General features: G+C 46.0%; 1 protein-coding gene across 4 annotated transcripts in view; it reads right to left on the bottom strand.

Annotated features, from left to right (window-relative positions):
• Positions 1-19,102, bottom strand: part of VLDLR (very low density lipoprotein receptor) — a 33,818-nt gene extending 14,716 nt beyond the window's left edge. For 2 of the 4 annotated variants that reach the window (XM_070431566.1, XM_070431567.1), the window contains exons 1-4: positions 18,831-19,102; positions 6,575-6,694; positions 2,334-2,456; positions 824-946 (exon numbers count right to left, since the gene is read on the bottom strand). In XM_070431566.1, coding sequence (XP_070287667.1) covers positions 824-946; positions 2,334-2,456; positions 6,575-6,694; positions 18,831-18,912 — 448 coding nt within the window. In that variant the 5' untranslated portion in view covers positions 18,913-19,102. The remainder of the gene's footprint in view (positions 1-823; positions 947-2,333; positions 2,457-6,574; positions 6,695-18,830) is intronic. The other 2 variants (XM_070431568.1, XM_070431569.1) reach the window with 1 other exon arrangement.
• Between the last annotated feature and the right edge of the window lie 2,084 nt (positions 19,103-21,186).

Genomic DNA, 21,186 nt, shown 5'->3' with positions numbered 1-21,186 from the left:
TACACAGAGGATGTTTTTCAGCTGCAAGCGTCCTCAGCTCACTGGCACACTACTGCACTAGGAGGCCCGTGCTCCTGGGCAGCTGTAGATACAGAGGCCCTATAAAAAGGGCGGTAGCTTGAAAGAGCGTTCAAAACAATGTTTGTTCAACCTTTTCCCAGGGCCTCACCTTTAAGGTGTAGCATTTATTACACACTTTCCAAGAACAGAAGCATGAAAGGGAAGGACACAGAATTGGCTTTTACAGGTAGAAACTGACAGAAGACAAGATTACCACCAGTTGGGTAGTTTTTCTTTGGGTATCTGCTAACGATGTTCACGAACACGTCTGTGCCAGTTTAACTTCTGGAAGGGTTAAAATAGAATCTGGCGTTGGAGCTAAGAAATGCTGGTATGATACTTAAGTAATTTATTTCGATAAGGAGATCCAATTTAGACCGAGGAATGTGTTTGCTGGCCCTATTCCCCTTCTGGGATGGCGCCAAAGTGAGGAAGGCCCATGAATTACTGTCCTCGCAGAGACAAAAGCCTACCCACGTGGTGCTTGACTAGGCTACTTCTAAATGTAAGTGCCTTGAATGACTTACCTTTTGATTTCTATTTGTCTAGAAGAAACACCAAAGCAAGCCGTGGTCAATGACCATGTGAACTTCTTTCCGACTTTTTGGGGCAGTTAGGAAGGGCAAGTAGTTGAGCAGATAGTAAAGTCACTGAAAAGCGAGTCAACGTAACTGCCTCTTCATGCTTAAGTTAGCTTCCCCTGCCCACCCTTCTTTGAGCAAAAGGGTCCTTGAGATAAGCCACTCAACACTGATCTTCTTACCACAGTTTTCTTCATCTTCTCCACTGTCACAATCATTTTCACCATCACATCTCCAGGACTCTGGGATACATTGAGTAGAATGGGCGCCACAGCTGATTTCGTTTGTGCGGCATGTTCTCATATCTGTTGATGATATACAGTCTCAAAAGAGCCTCCAGACTCATCAGTGCAAAGTCGCTGCTCCTGTGCTGCTTGGAAGTGGTACACCTATTGACTCAGTGGCCTGGCATGCTGGTGAAATTGGACTTAACTAGTTGAAGCCTGGGTAGATCCTTTGCCAGCTCCGTTGCTTAGAAGCCATGCCAACCTATGCTACCTGGCAGTACACCTGAGAGCCTTGACCGTGTTACTTTTTCAAGGTTCCGTGGAGTGCCCAGTTCTGGCTTTTGTTTTACTTGGCCTAGTTAGGTTTATTGGCTGGCCTGCTCCTGGACCATTGTTTATCTGTTGGCTATCAAGTGGTACACACACATGTCTAATCCCAATTTCATTAAAGGCCAGATGGTTTAAGACTCATGAAGTCTTCCTTCTAGGTTCCTTTACAGGCCTCCTTCACAATCTCCTTTAGATTTATATTTTGCAAAGTAGTGACATCCCATATGTTTTGACTCCACTGGGTCATCCTCTACTAAAATGTGGGGCTGAATCTTTATGGAACCAGTCTTTACAGGTACTAGCTTACATGCCTTAACCAAGATTCTTATTACTCCCCTCGCTTCCTGCCTAGAAAATTGATATCACACATTTATTTTCCTTTCTGCTTGATTTGCTTTTGTAACCATTTTCCCAACTAAAACTTTGTTCATTGTTCCTCCACATTTGGTGCTTCAGTAGGTCTCTATTGCCTGAAAATGAACTCCTAGACTTTCTTCATCTTGACATTCAAATAATTGCAAATCCTCCTCCTCTATCACCTCATAGGCTTTTTCCGAATATCAGCCTAAGAACTCAGATATACATTTGCTTAACTATGAGATTTCTCTTATTTAAGAACAAGCTGTAAGTTCCCTACTTTAATAACTTTAGATTACATGTTTGTTCAAAATAACGATATCACCCTACTTCTAGCCATTCTACCTCTTCAGTAACAGATTTTTTCCCCCACAAAATGAGAAGCTGTGTATCTAAAAGCTTATATTTGGCCTACAGGGGAGCCTTACATCTTGACCTAGCTTCCAGGACCAGAGTACCATCTGCTCATATTCATCATTATCAAACATTTGAAATCTGTGCACCTAGTCAAGGAGTTCTTAATGAAGTCTGCTGGCTTCAGTCTTAAATGTTCAATAGTGAAGCTACCCAAGAGAACGTCAGTCTTGTTAAACTAAGGAGAACATTCTTTAGAGGCTACTGATCAGCTGTTCACGACTTGACTGACTTTGGAGTCAATTGGCCTACACTTCAAGGGAGTCAAAGGAAATTAACACCAACTATTGGATTAAACAACACTTAGAGATATGAGACACAGAACGGCTTAGAAAAGTTCAAGTCTAAAGCAAGGCACACTCACGGCACTGTTCTGGGCTGTCATCAGAGCCATCTTCACAGTCGGGATCCCCATCGCACTGCCATCGGCTGGGGACACACTGGCCATTGTTGCACACAAAGTCAGACTCAGCACATGTCTTCTTCTCTACAAAAGTTTATTTGCAGGGTTCAAGTTGAAGTCCCTTACCCAAGAGCCCTATAATCCCATGGGGGTAAAACTACATTTTGATGTATTTCACTTGTAAAATAAAGCTGAGTCAGTTAGCACCCAACTGCCAATACCCAGGAGAACTATAGAAAACCCCCCACCCTCCCCAGAGGCCAAAGGCTCTCACTTAAGAAACTTGGAGGATACTGAGGTCAAGATAAGACCAAGGTTTCCAATTACAGTGGGGCCTTGACTTAAGAGTGTCCCGACTAACAAGTTTTTTGAGATACCAGCTGTCTCTCCTCCCGAGCACCGATTTTTTGCATTGAGTTGACAGAGTAATTTGAGTTAACGAGCTCCTTAACGAGCTTGGTTTCGAACGAATTAAACTCGTAAGTCAAGGCCCCACTGTATATTACAACCCAGGGATTCCTTACAACTCTTGTCTGTTTTATAATGTTGAGATTAAGTAATAGTTTCATGCTCTTCATGCATTTCTTCCAACTCTTTCAAGTCCTTTGTAAATTGAATAGCCAAACATTCCATCCTATGACTGGATCATAGTATAATTGCTCTAGGGACATACCTTAACAACACATGGTATAGAGACAGATGAAGCCCCAGTACTGAATATTGTCACCCCTACAGGTCTATTGGGGAGAGGAATCCACTCAGTAAGAAATAAACAGAGCTTGAATCCAAAAACAGGAGAGGTGCCAGAATCCAGCTTGAAGTGATTGAAGTTGCCAATACCCATATCTGATGGCCAGGGTTAAAATAGCCTGCAAGGTATCCATTTTGCTATTAATTCTTACTAGGGCAGGTCTTTTCTCCTGTAATTAGGGTGACCATGCAGTTTATTGTCCAAGTTGGAACAATCTCAGTAGAAAGGGGACACTGTTCGTTGTACCAAGAAGATAAGCATAAACCAAGACTATCCTAAGTAAACCAGGCAGCTTGGTCACCCTATCCACGAGGAAGTCAGAGGGTAAGAAGAGTCTTAAAAAGTAGCCACATAGGATATTCTAGACTCGTCCTTCTCAGACTATATTCTTCCTTACCCATGTGTCTATACCTTCCATTGGAATTTCTAGTTTAAAACATTCTTCTCTAACAAATATTATGTAATGGTAAGTAAGTCAACTAAAAGCTGACGATTTGCTGAAAATTTGAAAGGAACCGCTTCAAGACAGGGGTTTAAACTAGGTACAACACTCAGAGTTTAGAGTATCCTAAATGAGAGGGCCACTCTGGTTTACCCTCTGAAGGGGGCATGGGGGAGACAGTGATTAGAGTCAATTTCTAGAACTCAAGATGAGGAATTATGATGATTCGAAAAGGGTTATTTATCTCCTTGAATTGTGTAGCCCAGGAAACAAGAAAGGCCACATTAGCTCTTCTATTCACACCTATTTCTAAAATCACTGAAAATACCAACCCCCCAGTGTTAATGTTTAAGTGATATCCTAGGCCTATGTTCTCCTGAGCATGTAGTGGGGTTGGAGGTGGATGGGAGTTGGGGAATTTACAAAGCCAGTTGCTGTAATTCAACCTGTGATATTCTTTAGAAGTTGTAAAAGAGGGAGTAGGAGATGGCTCGTTGTAAAGAAACCACATGTCTTTAAGAAGCAGAAAATATTACAGGAATAGGAAAGACTGGCTGTATTACATAGTGTTTGAGAAAAAGATAAATGGCGACGGACAGATTGCTAGAATTAATCTCTCTCCATTCTGAGCATAGACTGGGAGGGTAAGGAGGCTACTTGAACTGAGCCTTGAGATGGATAGAAAGTTTGATGTGCCACAGGGCAAGAGAGCTACTCGTTACATCCTTAGGGTATCTGAGTCACTGATTAATCAGCTCAGCCTAACACACAAGAATGAGTTACTGGGACCAACAGGAACCCATGGCTTGTGGAATTCAAGCTGAAGTTGACTAAATATGCTAGTTGACATACTTGAAAGAAAGAGCTCCGCTGAAACTGTAACCAAGTTCAACATCAAGCAGTTGGACCAGAAAAACAGAAAGTGGCTTTATAAGTTTCCAGTAATTATGTAGCTTTCCCCGTTGGAACATCTCAAAATAAGCATATTCAGGGATCCCCTGAGCACTTTCCTTTCCCGCTTTCCTTTTCTACTTTCATACCTGGGAGGTGGAGACAAATTCTAGTGAAGAAATATTTAATTTTTCCCATCTTGTGTGATCTTGATACACATCCTTTTCTTTACCTCTTCCAAACCCTCCTGCCATTCGGCTAGAAGTTATTTATGCAAAGACTGTTTTAGGAAAAGCCAGCGATGACCCTAAGACGACCCAGGTCAGTTCCCACTAGGAATGGACTCTAATCACTGTTTCCCCCTTTACAATATCAGAGGCTAAACCAGAGTGGCCCTCTCCTTTAGGACACTCTAAACCAGTGGCTCTCAACCTTCTGGCCCTTTAAATACAGTTCCTCACGTTGTGACCCAACCATAAAATTATTTTCGTTGCTACTTCATAACTGTAATGTTGCTACTGTTATGAATCGTAATGTAAATATCTGATATGCAGGATGGTCTTAGGCAACCCCTGTGAAAGGGTCGTTCGACCGCCAAAGGGGTCTCGACCCACAGGTTGAGAACTGCTGTTCTAAACTCTGAGAGTGGGACCAAGTTTAAACCCCTGACTTGAAGCGGTCCCTTTCAAATTTTCAGCAAATTGTCAGCTTTTTTTTAGTTGACTTCCCATTACAGAATCGGTCAGATGGTAAAAGACTTCCCACCCATGAAGAGAATAATTACTTTCTAAGAAAAAACAGTGGGTTTTGCCAAACATGTAAGCTTAGACTAGAGGAAGAATTACTACTTATATCAAGAGAACAGCTGACAAGAATGAGTTTACGAGTGGGATAGTTACTGAGGGAATTATAGTACCCAACTAAGTAAACCCAGAAATAGCATGGAACTGAGTGTCTTATAGAATATATGAAAATCTTAGTGTTAGAATGCAAATGATGGAAAAGTGTTGCCCAGAACTATTTTTTTTTGTCTTGAGATTGGAGAGAAGTTTCTTCCCTGAGACTGTAGAATGGACTTCTTGTGCTTACACATAAGCTACTAATCCACAGATTGGCATGACAACATCCATGGTGTTGCTGAGAGCTCAAGCACAGGACAGTCGGCTACAATGTTCACACTATAACATGTTAGTAATGATGCATAAAGAAGTAGGTAACGGTATAACAAGATAGTAGTTGGTGAAATTTACATTAAGCTAGTTTTCTTCTGTATTTCTAGTTTGTATAGCGGAGATCTCTATGTAACATCTTTTAAAAGGCAGATGACGATGTTATCACCGGCATTCACACACAACATTATTTCAGGATTTTTACAGCATAGAACAAAGGGGTCAAGGTACCTACATGAGAACATGTAGTTCCCAGCGGTTCTGGCTTGACATGAGGTTATACACATTGCATAAACAAGCATTCCTCACAACGATCTTTTCATAGATGCTGATCAATTGTCATGATGGCATATCCCCGTGGTCTTGGGTGAGATGTCTTCCACCCTGTCTAATGCTTTAGAATTAGCATCTACTGTAGACAGAGAATTAAAGAATCATTCTTATCTAATCTTTGATCTGTGCTGGCTTGTAGCTTCTGTGCCAGGAGTTAATTGACCCCATGAAACTTTACGGGATCTTTTTACCATCTGTGACTTTCTTTTTGGGGGCGGGGGAAAATCAAAGCTATTTGAAAATTGGACAAAGAAAGTCTGTTCTAAGCAGTCTTCTGTCTATCTTCACTTCTGGTCCTCCCCTCCCTTCTCCTAGCTTCCTACACCAAATGTTTGCCTGATCTCAGATAAACCAGCTCCTGTCATTTGAAAGGGACTCCACTTTATCTTCAACGTTTTGTACCCAAGTTGATAACCCCATGTCAAACATTCAATTATATTCCTCTAGACCAGGGCGTACAGAATCTTTGGACTCTGGTTCAAAGGAAGTCTTAGGAGTAGATTCTATTTTCAGACTCTCGATACATTTGTAGAAACTAAGATAACATCACCCCTTTTCAATGAAATGCATAAGTCCCAGTGAGGTGGCAAGTGAGACTGTCAAACTCTTGACTCACCACAGTTCTTTTCGTCACTGCCGTCAGCACAGTCTTCGTCCCCATCGCATTTCCACAGCAGTGTGATACAGCGGCCATTGGTGCACTGGAATTGGGAAGGATCACATTTGGCTTTTCTTCCTAAAATCAGGAGGGAACACTTAGCTAAGCCTGGGATATAGGGTTGATAAGTTAGAGATTCCAGTTACCCAAAACCTATGGACAGGGGTCCTCCGAGAAAGACAGCTACAGACTCAGCAGGCTAACACATTCTCGGATGCAGACTTGGGTGGGTTTTGGGGCAGTGACTGATAGTAACTGAGTTCTTAGCTGGGCACACACCATTTAGATAAGACTAGATTTCCCAGCCTCCCTCGCAATGAGGAATCACCATGAGAATCAATTCTGGTTAATGCACTGTAAGCAGGATTGGCATATACAACTTCTAGGAAATATCCTCTATTTTCCTTCCCTTTATTCCTTTCTGGTTCCTGAAATTTGGGCCTGGTGGCTGGAATAACGATCTTGGACCAGTGCAGCCAGATCAAGATAGAAGGGATCTAGATTTGCCAGAGAACATGGGGCATTTCCATCTGCTCTGGACTCACTCCTCCCATTTGTTTAAAAGTCACTTGTGTGGCTATACCGCACAGCCAAATCCTAATCCTTCAATGGCATTTCTGGTCCACATTCCGTACTGTTATTTATGAATGATGCTCCTATTACAAGCAAAGTGAAGGAGATTTAGAAGGAGCAGCAGGGAAAGGGGAGACCTAGAGGTTTAATACCATGGTTCCTCATCTTAGACCTTGAGGTCTGATGGCAAAAAACACATGTTTACACAATGGCTCCAAGATAAGATAAAAAGCATCAAGAAGGTATAGTTAAGAGACAAATGAAAATCTTTTTTAACTTAGTGATAGGAGAAAAGCAAGTAAGGTAGAGCCACAGACTTGGGTTCCATTCCTCCGAACCTCAGTTTTCTTATGTTCAATGTATAAACATTTCACTCACACAATGATATGAACTAATTCTTGTAAATAAGTAGGGCACTTGGGTTGTTTTTTGCCTGGCACAGACAGCTAACATCCAGGTGTTTCCCATCATTAGCAGGTCTGTCCTTCTGGAGGATATGATGTCTTTGAGATAAAAAGCAAAGATCCGGTTGCTTAATGCCAATATCCTGCAAATATTCGAGAAACCCAGTGGAGCCATGTATAGTTCATGCAGATTACTTAGGGAGGCCTTCCGATTTCCTGCCACCTTTCAGCATCTGCAGCTGTGACATGCTGGCGTCAGAACAGATGCTACAGTGACAAGCACAGACTGGAACTCTTGTGTTATGCACACAATACTCTAGTTGGCCTCCCTACTGTTGGCTACTTCCCACTGTCGGGAGGATTCTATGCTTTGTGGCAAATTCCCAGGGAGATTAAAATTTGGTCCAAGTCAGGTTCACCGTATGGGTGTGGTTATTTTCTTAGGTACTAAATGTATTTGCTTAAAACCTGCTCCCAAGAGTCTAGTTAAGCTAAGACCTAGGTAAAAAGCAGTGTGATTCGATCACATTTCCTACATACATTTCATACTATTCATTCATCCCACAAATATTTTGTTGGGTATAAGATACCAGGGACTTAGAAGGGAAAACAGGGGAGAGTAGAGGTTGCTGTCAGGAAGCATCACCTGCTAGTTTTTATAGACGTACCTGGCTGCCTCCCAACTCTCCCCCATCATCAGTCTAGTCTCAATCTATTCTCAATATGCTCAGGGTTGAGGTACCTGCTCCAGGGGCCATTGGCTGTAGTTCTATATCCCCACTATGTTTGAGGGCTGTGGGAGTAATAAGAATCTATGCTGAGCATTGCATTTAAAAAGTAGAAAAAAAAAACTGATAGAGTACATAGATATCAATGTACTTGGAAAGAACAGCTGGGTTATAGTTAGGATACTGTGCAGACTGAAAGGCTCTGAATTTTTCAAAGGTTTTAGTCACCCAAGATCAAAATGAGACAAAAACATTGACACTGATATCTACACTATCAAAAAGGTAACCGAAAAAAAAAAAAAAAAAAAGGTAACCGTATGGTCAGACTTGGACATGGACTTAAAAATAGGTGCCTAATGATGGTTTTCCATGTCAGGGTTCGGTGCCTGGAAATCTCCTTACAAATGAGTCACCTGGAAGCTACATATTTTATAGACACTCAAACTGTCTTGAGATTAAATACAGACACACAACACCTTAAGCCTGATGTTTAGTCCAATGTTCCCTTCAAGAGGGTCTCTGAATGTAGCTGTAACGTACAAGCTATCAGCAGTAACAAGAGACATTAACCATTCCAGCCACGCTGTTTCCCGTGTCCATACTGAGCAGGCTCAGGGCAGACATGAGCATTTTCTTAGTGTTTATTCCAATAGCCCAAGATGAAAAGGAGTGTAATTTCTACCTTTTCTTATCTGCGCTGTTTCCACTTCCCCCAGGCCTCTGCCTGGCTGTCATAAAACTGTGTTTTACCATGACACACGCACAGCCCTCCATTAAGAAGGAGGGACACATGGGGTTAGGAGTACAGTCTGCTCCTAACTGTCCCTGCTTGTTTACAAAAGGAGCGAGATGGGCTGGGTAAGGCTGTCAGGCTTTATAAAGGGCCCTTTAGAGAGCGAGGCGCATAAAGGCCTTCAGCTTCATGGCCTCGTCTCTCCGTTTCCCAAGTACTTTGTTTCCAGAGATTGTTACTGGGCAGGAGGTGCTCCCGGTTCTGTTAATTCCCTGCCTCGTGCAGAGCAGCAGAGCTCAGACACGAACTCCAGTGCTGAGACCTCGGCCACCTGACTGCAACCCCGTGTGGGCTTTCTGTCTGAGTTTCAGAAGGATTCCGCCTTATACCTCCGGGGTTCACCTGGGAATGCTGCTGCCCAGAGGGGAGCCAAAAGCACCACACGAGTTAAGACGCTTTTGGTTTGTGAAGCTTTGGGGATTACAGGCTTGTGGACCTTAGTCTGTTTCCATCCAAAACAGTTAAGTCTCAAGTTCAGTGTTATACTTTCATAGAGGGAGCAGGATGAACTTGAAATCACATACTGTGATTCTTTTAATCTTAGGCTCAGCTAGAGCCAACGATGCCTGGAAAAATAACCTGTGAAGTAGAGGAGCAAGGCACGCTACAGGGTGGGGCAGAAGTAGGTTTGAAGCAGGATGATTTTCTTTTGACTTGGAGTTACACAGAAGAATTTGAAAGGGGTTCTATTGCTTTAAGAATTCAAACTGTTGAACTGGATCTAGGTTTCCTTCTAGCTCTGACACTTTGAATATCCCTACCCCTTTGGATCAGGGTCGGCACATCATCTGCACCTAGTCACACACATGGCTATTTAAATTTGTACTGAATGAAGTGTCGAAAGATTACTCATACTGTCACTTACACAGATGGTATCAGACTATGCAAACTTACTTCAAGGAGCCCATGTCCCAGGAGCCTTGCGTATCTAAATAGTTGACTACCCAGGTAAGTTGGCAGCTCACTGGCTCCAAGAAACTCAGGGTTTTAATGCAAATAGAAGTCAGCCTGCCGTTGTCTAATTGTCCCTGCAAGGGTTACACGGAAGAGCAATATGTAAGCTTCAGTAAAAAATGGCATAGACCTTATAATAAATATCAAGCCTCACAGTGGGCTACAAATGTCCCTGGAGGGCTCGGGGCGACACCTTGGCAGGAGTGTCCACTAGCAATGCCTGGAATATGCAGATGTTTCTGAGTATCAGGCTCAGACTGAACTTCGACTACTCAGAGGGGCTCGTGTGGCCACACTGCTGGGACTAGCAGGGCCAAGTATTCAAATCGCTCACACCCCTCCTCTCAGCCTGAGCATGTGGGTGTTATCATCTACTGGAATTTCTTCAGTCCATTTGTTTTGGCACTTCTGAGGCTGCCAAGGGCATTTATTTTTAGTAGGACTCACTTCTGCTTGGCACTTGAATGCCAATCTTTCTATTCATAGGCGAAAGCTTGTTTTTAGACAAGCAGATATCCTAGTCAGCAACGTTTCCCACAGGGAAGGTTAGTAAGAGGAACTCAGCAAGAGGCCCCCAAGATATCAAGCACCAAGTCTGTGTTCTGGCCTTCAAGGCAGCCTCTGAAACACAGGTGGGGGCAACTAAAAACTGTTAACTACTGTACTTAGGTTAATCCTTCTGATTCACTGCAATGAGTGAATCTTATAATTCCGTGGTCGGCAAACTGCGGCTCTCGAGCCACATTCGGCTTTTTGGCCCCTTGAGTGTGGCTCTTCCTAAGCCTTAGGAGTAACCTAATTAAGTTAATACAAATGTACCTACCTATATAGTTTAAGTTTAAAAAATTTGGCTCTCAAAAGAAATTTCAATCATTGTACTGTTGATATTTGGCTCTGTTGACTAATGAGTTTGCCGACCACTGTTATAATTCAATTGTTAAACAGTTTTTCCCACTTACATCAGATTGAAATGATCTTAAGAATCATGAACAAGTAACTCATTCACGTCTCAATGCTACAGGGTCAGAGCTACTATTCCCCTTGTATACATATATCAGGAAACCTGTTCAGAGAATGGAAGTAAAACTTGCCCAAGATCACTCCTGGGAAGAACTAGAATTTGAACCTGGGCGGTCTGGCTCCAAATTCCGTGTTACTGAGCATGTATGCAACCAAGAGCACCTCACTCAGGACTATTTCTTTCTAGAGTGTCCTGTTGATTTGTAAGTTGGCCAGTCGAGTCAACTTATTCCAGAATGAGGTAGTTTTTTACTTGTCCTAATGACACAATCTCACATAGCTTTATTGTGGAGATGGAGCCCTTTCTCCTGTCCCCATCTTAATTTTTTAAAAATGCTGCCAGAGTATCCTCAGCGGGTCCTTTCCTAGGAGGACAACAGTGCTTGGTGTTCCTACTGAGGACATATTGGACAAGTAGTGCAAAGGCCCTCTGATACTCTTTGGAAGCTATTGGTTTTCAGTGGGTGGTTCTCAAGCTCTCCTTTGCATCAGAATCCCATGGAGAGCTTATAAGACACAATGCTGGACCCCATCCCCTAAAAATTCTGATCCAGTGGGTATAGAGTGGGGCCCACATTTACATTTGTAATGAATTCCCAGATGTTGCTGACACTCCTGGTCCCTGACCACACATTGAAAGCACTGCAGGAAGGTTAGAAGGCTCAGATTCTACCGACCATGGAAGCGATTTCCATTTTCAGGGTTGGGATTTACAGTACTCATCCCCATAAGCCCTCCTGCCCATCACTGGATGGATATTGGTGATAAATGCCAGTCTTACAAAATATATTGGGTGACAGCCTGCCATAAAGCCTTTGTGCCCATTAGGTAGGGAAATTTTATCCAGATGCCTTAATCAGCATGCACCGAAAAATGTGGTTCTAAAATCTGCCTTGCTCTCCCATGTGTCCCATCTTTGATTGGCCCCATCACTTGCTCTACATCAGTAGTCCAAAAACAAGGCCAGATTCTTCTCCCCTGACATTTTGGCACCAAGCCCTGGCCTGTCTAAGCCCTCATCTCTCACTTGATCTAAATTTGTCTCCTGTCCGTCTGCCTCTAGGCTGCCACATTCTGTATCCAAATCAAGATGGTGATTCAAACAATCTAGTGCCAAGGATGGTATCACTTCCAGGTTTCCCACTGACTCTAGAATTGAGTCTAGTTTATGACCTAGTCCTCCCAACTCTCTCCTATTAATTACCCCCTGCCATCTGCTCTGGCTACACCAAGTTGCCCCGCTCACTTCCCAGGCCTGCACCCTCACTGTTGCTTTGTCTTGATTTGCTCATGTTACCCCTGTCCATTTATCTACCAGGAGTGGGTCCAGATGTCACCCCTTGAATGAGGCCCTCAGTTCCTATCTTGACCAGTTAGGTATGGTTTGGCTGTGTTTCCATGGTCTCCTGTGCCAATCATACAGCTGTCATGGTCTGAGATGCTCTTACCCACCGGTTTGCATCTCTCCCAATGGACATCCCCTAACAAAGGGCCCGGAATTTATCTTTGTAATTTGGACCCTGGTGTCTACAGCTAATGATTCTTTCAGCACTAGTAAGTATTCATGGATGCGCTAGTTGATTTGTTAGTTCATTAATAAAGCTGGTTTGAACTATAGACTTTCCCCAAGGATTCTTCCCAACTTTTGTGAACTTGAAACCAAGTGTGACAAGCCGTTTCACTAGCTCGAGTACTTTGAAAGAATCTAGGTTATAAAGGCCACTGTTTCCTATGCCTTTGAGGGTTCCTTCCCCTTATCTTTGTGACACTTTCTCATTTAAAAGTATACTTCTTCCAAACTTATCTGTCAGAATGAGGGTGCCAGTGTGGGTATGTCGGCCTCATTTCCATGTGAGGAGAAAGGTTTGACACACAGGGAAAGTTAGCAGTGGCTGACTGGTAAAGTTAGAAATTGGATATGTGGGGCCCAGATTTTACTTCTGACATGTTTGAGCGCTCTTTGGTAATGTTGGCAACAATCTATTGGGCTTGAGTTGCATCCCCACTGTAAGATCATCTGCAAAGGTGGAAGAGTTTCTGGCTTTGTCACATTGGAGTCTAAGTTCTTGGTGATTTGGGGGAAACTTCGTAAGGTGTAACCCAGGTAGCATGTGGGAACTCCAGCAACTTTGAGGTGCTGGCAGCCTCTTTCATGATTAAGTCTTCAGCTCTGGTCTGCTCACTTCTATCCAGTGCTTCTCTTCCACACTGTGTTTGAATCATTGATTTCTTAGGTTAACTTCCTCGCTAGATTAAATGCCAGAAAGGAAGGGACCAACCATCTGGTCACAGTGTCTCCATGCCTGGTGCCATATGATAGGTGCTCAGGAGATTAGAGGTAAAGTGGGCTCAAGCAGATGTACAAAGAGGGTCAGCACCACCCCACCACCTACTTAGTAAACCTACAGATCAGTTAATAACTCAGATCTTGGGAAGGCTTCTTAGGAGAATTAAAGATCAGAGGCAGTTTGTAAAAGAGGAACCCTATTTACTCATGGTATTTGGGTGAAGTATTAAGTTAAAACACATGAAGTAACTTGCAAAAGTTATCTTTTGCCAAGGTTTTATCACCCCCTTTGCTTGGCAGCTTGCAAGACTCACTCCATCCCCCATATCACATCTAGGTACATAAAAGCTCCTAGCCAGCAAGGCCAACATGGATGACCCAAGTTGGTGGCAAGATGAACCATTCTAGCCAGTGGTCCAATCTTTAGTGTCTGCCCCCAACAGTATCTCTTAAATATAAGGCCATGAATAACACCGCCCTCCCCCATGTGGCATCTCTGAAATACAAAGTGGGCAAAGGATCCCTAAGCAGACATGACGCCATTTTTCTGAAGTGGAATCTGTACTTTGTCCCCCAGCACCTAGCAGGCATCCTCTTGCTTAATTTAGAGCCCAAATAGCCATCAGGCCCAGGCTTTCCTAGGGAACTTCACATGAAGGGGAAAGTGTGCTAACTTTAAGGTTTCACCTGCCATCTCATTAGATCCTGCAGTGCACCTAGCAGATCTAACCAGGTGGCATTAACAATACACAGATTTTTTATTGCAAACCAACAGAAGAGCTTAGCAAAGAGATGCCAATTCAAACTGAAAAACGCACGGAGTGAAATCGAGATGATTTTCACTTACGAAGCCAGATTTTCCTAGAGCTAAGGCATACTCTGCCTTGAAGTCCTATGAAAAGCCATCCTCGGGTCTCCTAGCTAAAACCGGTGATTTGGGGGACTGGTGGGTTGGTGAAACAGCTACTGAAACAGCTACTGAAACAGCTACCGGTCTCCTAACCGGTTTGGCTCAGTGGATAGAGCGTCGGCCTGTGGACTGAAGGGTCCCAGGTTGGATTCCAGTCAAGGGCATGTACCTTGGATGCGGGCGCATCCCCAGTAGGGGGTGTGCAGGAGGCAGCTGATCGATGTTTCTCTCTCATCGATGTTTCTAGCTCTCTATCAGTCTCCCTTCCTCTCTGTAAAAAATCAATAAAATATATTTAAAAAAACAAAACTGTTTAGCTGGGCAAAAGAAATTGCCTCCGGACCACTTACCTCTGCTCAACAAGTACATCTAATCCATCCCCTCCGCAGAAGGTATTCTTGGACTCATTGCCTTGAAAATAGTCACTGTGCTGTGGCCTAAGTACTGTTTTGAGATTAACTTGAAGGAGAAGGGAACATCCTAAGCAATTTTGAAGCTATCAACTAACCACCTGGAGAGCTGGAGAGCAGCTGCATCAGCCCACCAAGAAGCTCTCCTAAGGCAGGTACATTTATTATAAGCATCATCACAGACCTTATCATTGCCTGCTGAGGCACTTAATTTCTTTTCTTTTTTAAATATGTCTTTATTGATTTTAGGGAGAGAGAAAGGAAGATGGGGAGAGATAGAAACATCATTGGGTGAGAAACTTTGATTGGTTGCCTACTGCACACCCCCTACTGGGGATCAAGCCCACAACCCGGACATGTTCCCTCACCAGGAATCAAACCAGCAATCTCTTAGTACAGAGGATGACACTCAATCCACTGAGCCGCACCAGCTGGGCGCATTTAATTTCTTACAGGCTAATATGTGAAGGCAGCTTTCCAAAGAAAGGTCAGCATCCAGATTAAATTTAATTATGTATCAAAATCATATAGGTGACTGCCTACACTTGATCACTACTCCCTCTACTGCAGCGGTTCTCAACCTGTGGGTCGCGACCCCTTTGGGGGTCGAACGACCCTTTCACAGGAGTCACCTAAGACCATCGGAAAACACATATATAATTACATATTGTTTTTGTGATTAATCACTATGCTTTAATTATGTTCAATTTGTAACAATGAAAATACATCCTGCATATCAGATATTTACATTACGATTCATAACAGTAGCAAAAGTACAGTTATGAAGTAGCAACAAAAATAATTTTATGGTTGGGGGTCACCACAACATGAGGAACTGTATTAAAGGGTAGCGGCATTAGGAAGGTTGAGAACCACTGCTCTATTGAGAAGGACAACTTTATTCACATTCTGTGAGAAATAGAAAATGATCTAATAGTTAACAAGTATCTATATATTTATGCTGTGCTCTGAGTCTTCTGGTTTTTGGATCAAAACCCAAAGCCATATGGCTGGGAGCTCTCTGTTCCCTTGATCTTACAGCCATGTTCTCCTCTAGGAGCTCTTGTTACATCTTATCAATGTGATGCTTCTCCAGAAACAGAGGGGCTTATAACTACTTTCAAATTTTCTAGAATTATAAAAACTACTCAAGTGAAATCGAGTCTATGGCCATCCAATTGTATCAAAGGCAGAAACACTTCTAACAGACCTGCCATAATTAACATGTGCAGTTTTGTTGTCCCAAAGTCTTAACTGTTGGCAGCTCTACTGAACTTGGCTTTAGGTACCTTGTGACTCAGGCAATAAAACCAAAGAATCAAAATGACACAGGACAGGTGCATGGCTGAATGTCACATGAAGGTGGCCAATTTAGGGCGATTTGGGGAACAAAGCTGCTCAAGAAGCTGTCTCTGCCAATACAGGCTTGCCTGACGACCCCCCCACCCCCACCCCTTTAAAGAGCCCTGCTCACGTCCTCGTGCTTTGGCCCAGATGAGAATTATGGCCATTGCCACACCTTCCCTTGGTGCTACCAGATGAACCAGGGTTACTTCCCTCTTGCCCTCTAGTCTCCTGTCCCTCCAGGGCCATGACTACTGCCATTTCACCAACCCACCCCCCACAATAAGAAAAGTGCTGTGTGCTCTTTTGCTAGTTGCTAGCCGTATCTGAATAGCTCTCACAGAACCTTTGCTTTTCTGGGCTTTGGCCTTAACAAGTCTATGGTACCCAGATCCTAGTCTTGACTCCATAGGCTGGAGGAAAATGTCGTAGGATTCCAGGGACTTTGCAGTCAGGTATACTGCACCACTGAATTTTAACTCCTCTCCTTAGCCTGCTTTAAGTTTCTTGCCAGGGCCTTAGAGCACACCTTCCCTACCCTAGAGTATTTTAGACCAGCACCATAAGTGTATGTGTGCAAGTGAGTGTGTGTGTGTGTGTGTGTGTGTGTGTATTGGGGAGGCGGGGGTGCAGCAGGGAGGAAAGTGTAGAAGACAAGGGCCAGATGTCAGCCTACATGCCCTGGGACTTTGAACTTCAAACAGGAGCCAGTCTGGGTTGGCTTGGGGTCCGTACCTATGTCAGCAGACTCCAAATTCCCACCAGGTCAGAAGGCTGTGCCCCCTTTCCTTTGAAGAATTTAAGTCTTGCGTGGGCTTCTCCACTGTTCATGGCATGTCACACATTTCATAAGTGACCTAGGGGAGCAGAGGGTCCTCACCTACCTCATACAGGTGAGCATATGGCTGCAAGTGACTGTTTCCAACAATGTAAGTACATTGCTAGCATTTTATAGGATCAAGTTAACCTCCAATGTAAAGGTATGAGTTAAATTAAGAGAATTCCACACAGCAGAGAGGACATGGAGTAAAAATGAGTGCTTTCTCCCACCTTCCTGGACAGTTATCAGTAAGCTCTAGTATATTTTCTTAGTCTTAGAAATGGTGTGAAAAGTGTAATGCAAGCCATGGCACTATTCTGAAAAATGGCTTAATAAGTTAGTGCTGCTCATCCATTAATGATTAATGTTGGAATCTGAAAACTTGTGAACAGCGCTTTTCAGGCTCTGGGGTTTGTTACACGTCAGAGGCCATGTTCAGGGCACTCTCCGAGGAGGCCAGGCAGGGGAAAGCATTCGTGAGAACAGTGGGTCTCCGCCTGTGGGGTTTTTACATTCCCTTAAAGATAACACTCCTCAGGCTGCTCAATTGCGAGTCCGCAGAGCCATGTGACCAACCTAAACGTGACCCTGCGGCCAGCCAATCGCAGCGCGCAGACAAGTCCGTCCCAGCTTCACACTCGCTCCGGGACAAATGGAACCAAAGGGCAGGGGGGCATTCGGAGACGTACAAGCACCAAGTATTGCCGGAGAGAGGCTGTCTGGCCACACACTTTCAAGTTCGCTCTCACTTCGGGAGACACGTGACTGCAGGCCGGCGGGTCTCCCCAGCCCCCAGGCACCCCGAGCCGGGGACTCTGAGATGGGCACTGAGGACGGGGCAGCGTTCCGTCCAACCCGCTGGAGCTGGCGAGCAAGCCCCCTCGGTGTCCCGCCAAGATCACCGCAGGGCTCCGATCGAGTCCCCTGAGAGGGGCTTCCTGTCTCTTGCCCAGGAAAGTTGTGCTTCCCCAGTCGGGAGAGTGGCTGAGCCAGGGCTCCCAGGCCCAGGGGGCAGACCCCGGGGCCCGACAGCGGTCGCCACTGCCCTCCCCACAAGCCCCAGCCGCACACCAGCTCTCGCGCTATCCCCTTTGATCCATTGTTTAAGACGAAGGCTAATTGCAGTCACTAGATTAGGACTCAGTTCCTCTGGAGGAAATCTCGCCGGAATAAGGATCAGCAAACTAACCTGATTAAGTCTTTGTTCCACTCCCCTCCCCCGTTCAGCTCTACGGAAGACCCACGAGGTGTACAAGCACCGCCACGGGCGGGGTGGGCAGGAGAGAGGGGAGCAACACCTAGAGGGGAGTTCCAGTTTCAAGCCTCACTCGTCCTCTAACCTGCACTCCGGAGAGACAGCCCGGCGCCGGGGGAGTCAGTCCGGGTGCGCAGGCTGCACACTTCCAGCAGCTCCGGGGCGACTACGGGCTGCAGCCCACCGACCGTGCGCCCTGCTCAGCGCCACGGGGGGCTCACAGCCCCCGCTGACACCCGGGCCCCTCTCCCGGGTGCCGTGTCCCCAGAGACGCCCACCCTCACCCACCCCCTCCCTGAAGTCCACGGAGCGCGCCGGGGCTGCCGCGCACGTCTCCGGGCCCTCTGCCTCCTCTCTAACACTCCGCCTGGCAGGGGAGGCAGCACCATTGTTCAATGGCTCAGAAGCCCACATGCCCTCGCCCCCGCCAAGCGGGGCTGAAAAAGGAGGCGAAGCCGTGGGAGGGAGTGTAAGGGAATGAAGACTAGTTCAGGCAAGGCTTTAGGACACCCCAAACCCCACTCTCGCCCTAGCCCGGCTCTCCGTGGCGGCTACGCTGACAGCTCAGAGGCGCCACCAGGGTGGGGAGGGGGGAAAGGCGAAGAGAGTGGAGAGGTGCCTCCTAGGAGGGGGGTGGGCAGGAGGAGACCTGAGCCTCGGGGCCCCTGGGCGCGGCTGGGTCCGGGCAGCCCGCGGAGGGGTGCATCCTCACTTACCTGCTACCGTGGCGTCGCTCTCCCCGGGCGCCCAGCACAGCGCGAGCAGCAGCCCGAGCGCCCAGAGCGCGGACGTGCCCATGGTGCCCGCCTGGATGGTGCCGCTGCCGCCGCCGCCGTTTGCTCCGCACAACAAGTTACCAGCCTTTCGGAAAGGAGGAAGGAGTTGGGGGCAGGGAGAGAGGAGGGGAAAGGAGGAGGGGAAGGAGTTAGAAGGGGGGAAAGGGAGCTGGGGAGTAGAGGACACCCCCTCTCCTACAACTTGCACAATTTCCTCCCCACCTGCTGGCCCACCCACCCTCCCACCCTCCCACCTCCCAGGGCTGCAGCAGCAGTGCAAGCCGAGCCTGTGGGCAGAAATAATGCAGGCGCTGCAGGAGAGGGGAGGGTGCAGGAGAGAAGGGGAGGGAGGGAGAGGGGGTGGGGAGTCGAGAACCAGGGAGAAGACCGAAGAGAGAGGAGCCCGCAGCCGAGCACCCACTGCTGGAGCTAGGGGTGAGGAGCGAGGAGGGGTCAGGAGGGGGAGTGGTCAGCGGGGCGGCGGGGCGGGGGGAGAGGTATTCAGTCCTCCTTTCTCATTGATGCGCCGGTCTCCTAAGGTGCCTGTGCCTGGGGGGTGTGAGTGTGTGTGCGAGTGTGAGCATGCGGGCGCGAGTGGCCGTAGCCGTAGCCTTGGCCGTGGCCGCCGCTGCCACCGGGACTGCTCCCGGGGCCGGTTGCTCCGCACGTCCCCCAGAGCTCACGGGGGCCCGGAGCGGCTGCTGGTTGGTTCTCCGGCAGCCCGCGCCTCCAATCCTAGATGCCTGTCCTAATTTCCTGATCCAGGGAACCTGCCGCCGCAGCAACTGTGCGCTCCCTACAGTCATTACTGACTGTACCCTCCCAGCAGCCGCCAACAGTAAATGCAGCAGCGGCAGCAGCAGCTGGGGCAGCAGCAGCAGCAGTTAACGCTGATGCAACGATTGCTGCTATTGCCACCGCCTTTCCACTAACGCGGCTTGCAGCTTCCAGGGGCAATACCCATCTCTCTACCACCCTCTCCTGCGCCCCAGAGAGAGACTGGTAATGTGAGGCTGGTGGGTAGCATCTTCCTCTGGCCTCTGCTTCCCACGTGAGTGAAAGTGGTCAAGAGACGGGGGTCCAGACGTTTGGTCTGCCCTGATGTGGGTTCGGGATGTCTGTCTCAATTGCACGCTGAGATGCCATGTTTGCTAAAAATTAAATGTGTCTTTAAGTGTGTGAGAGTGTGGGTGAGAGCGTGCAGGTTGTGGCTTGTCCTCTGTACAGAACCAGACTAAAATAACCCAGGGAAATTGTCACGGCAGCTCCGCCTTCTCTCATCAACATTAGAGTTAATTGCTAATTGCACAGAATGATAGTTTGAGGGCCTGTGATTAAAAGCTTAACTTTTTCTTGTTTGGGGGAGGGGAAACACATACGTTTATTCTTCTTGATGTAGTTTGTAATATTCAATTACATGGCCCAAGGAAGGAAAAAAAGGAGCAAAGGCATGACTTCTATAAAGGATGGATTCTTTTTGTGCCTGGCAGGACTGAGCCCACATGAAATGCTTTTTGGGCACTTGAGTTTTCTTACACAGTTTCCCCTGCTGTGATCTGTTAGACATAACAGGACACAGTGGGCACACCGAGCTATTTTACCTTCTTAAATAAAGAGTGTATGCTTTTTAAAAAGTTGTTTTTATCATGAATGCTCAAACTCTGCTGATTTCAATAGGACCGCGCTCTGGCTCTGTTCTGTTGTTGAGATGGGAAGTGGTGGGCACTGCCTAGCTCTATTCTCCTTGTTCTGGTTCTCCTGGGCATTTGTCAAGGCTAGTTGTCAGGTGGGATGTTTATTAGCAACTTACTGTGTCCAGGAGACAAAGAGGATAGGAAAATTCCAGAAGGATACACTTTGGTAGGACCAGAGGTTATCCACATGTGACTAATGCCCATGAAAGGGCTTAAGTCTATGTATGTAATGGTGGGGTCTTGCACAGCAGCTCATTTTGAATGCTATTTTGCCCACCCCATGTTTACATGTTTGAGACCTATAGCAGCCAACACACATGTTGCATGTGAAACTGATTTCAAATTTGTTTTATGCCAGTTAGTAGTGAAAATGCATGGAGGTACTACTAGTATTCACTTACTGGGCATTACAGTGTGATGGTAAAACCTTAGGTGCACAGCACCTTCAGTATTCTCGGGGTTCTGAAAGAGCATCTGGTAATGAACTGTGGCCTTCATATGAATAGACACAGTATCAATAAACAGTCATATGGCTTGTTTTTAATATTTTACTCAGAGACAAATGTGTATGACAAGTTAAACATTGATATGATTTAACAAGG

This window comes from Myotis yumanensis, unplaced genomic scaffold, assembly GCF_028538775.1.
Source record: "Myotis yumanensis isolate MYYU_CA2020_CCGP unplaced genomic scaffold, mMyoYum1.0.hap1 SCAF_12, whole genome shotgun sequence".
NCBI classification, from domain to species: Eukaryota; Metazoa; Chordata; class Mammalia; order Chiroptera; family Vespertilionidae; genus Myotis; species Myotis yumanensis.
The sequence above is the reverse complement of the archived record's forward strand: the minus strand, read 5'-3'. Positions and strand labels throughout refer to the sequence as shown.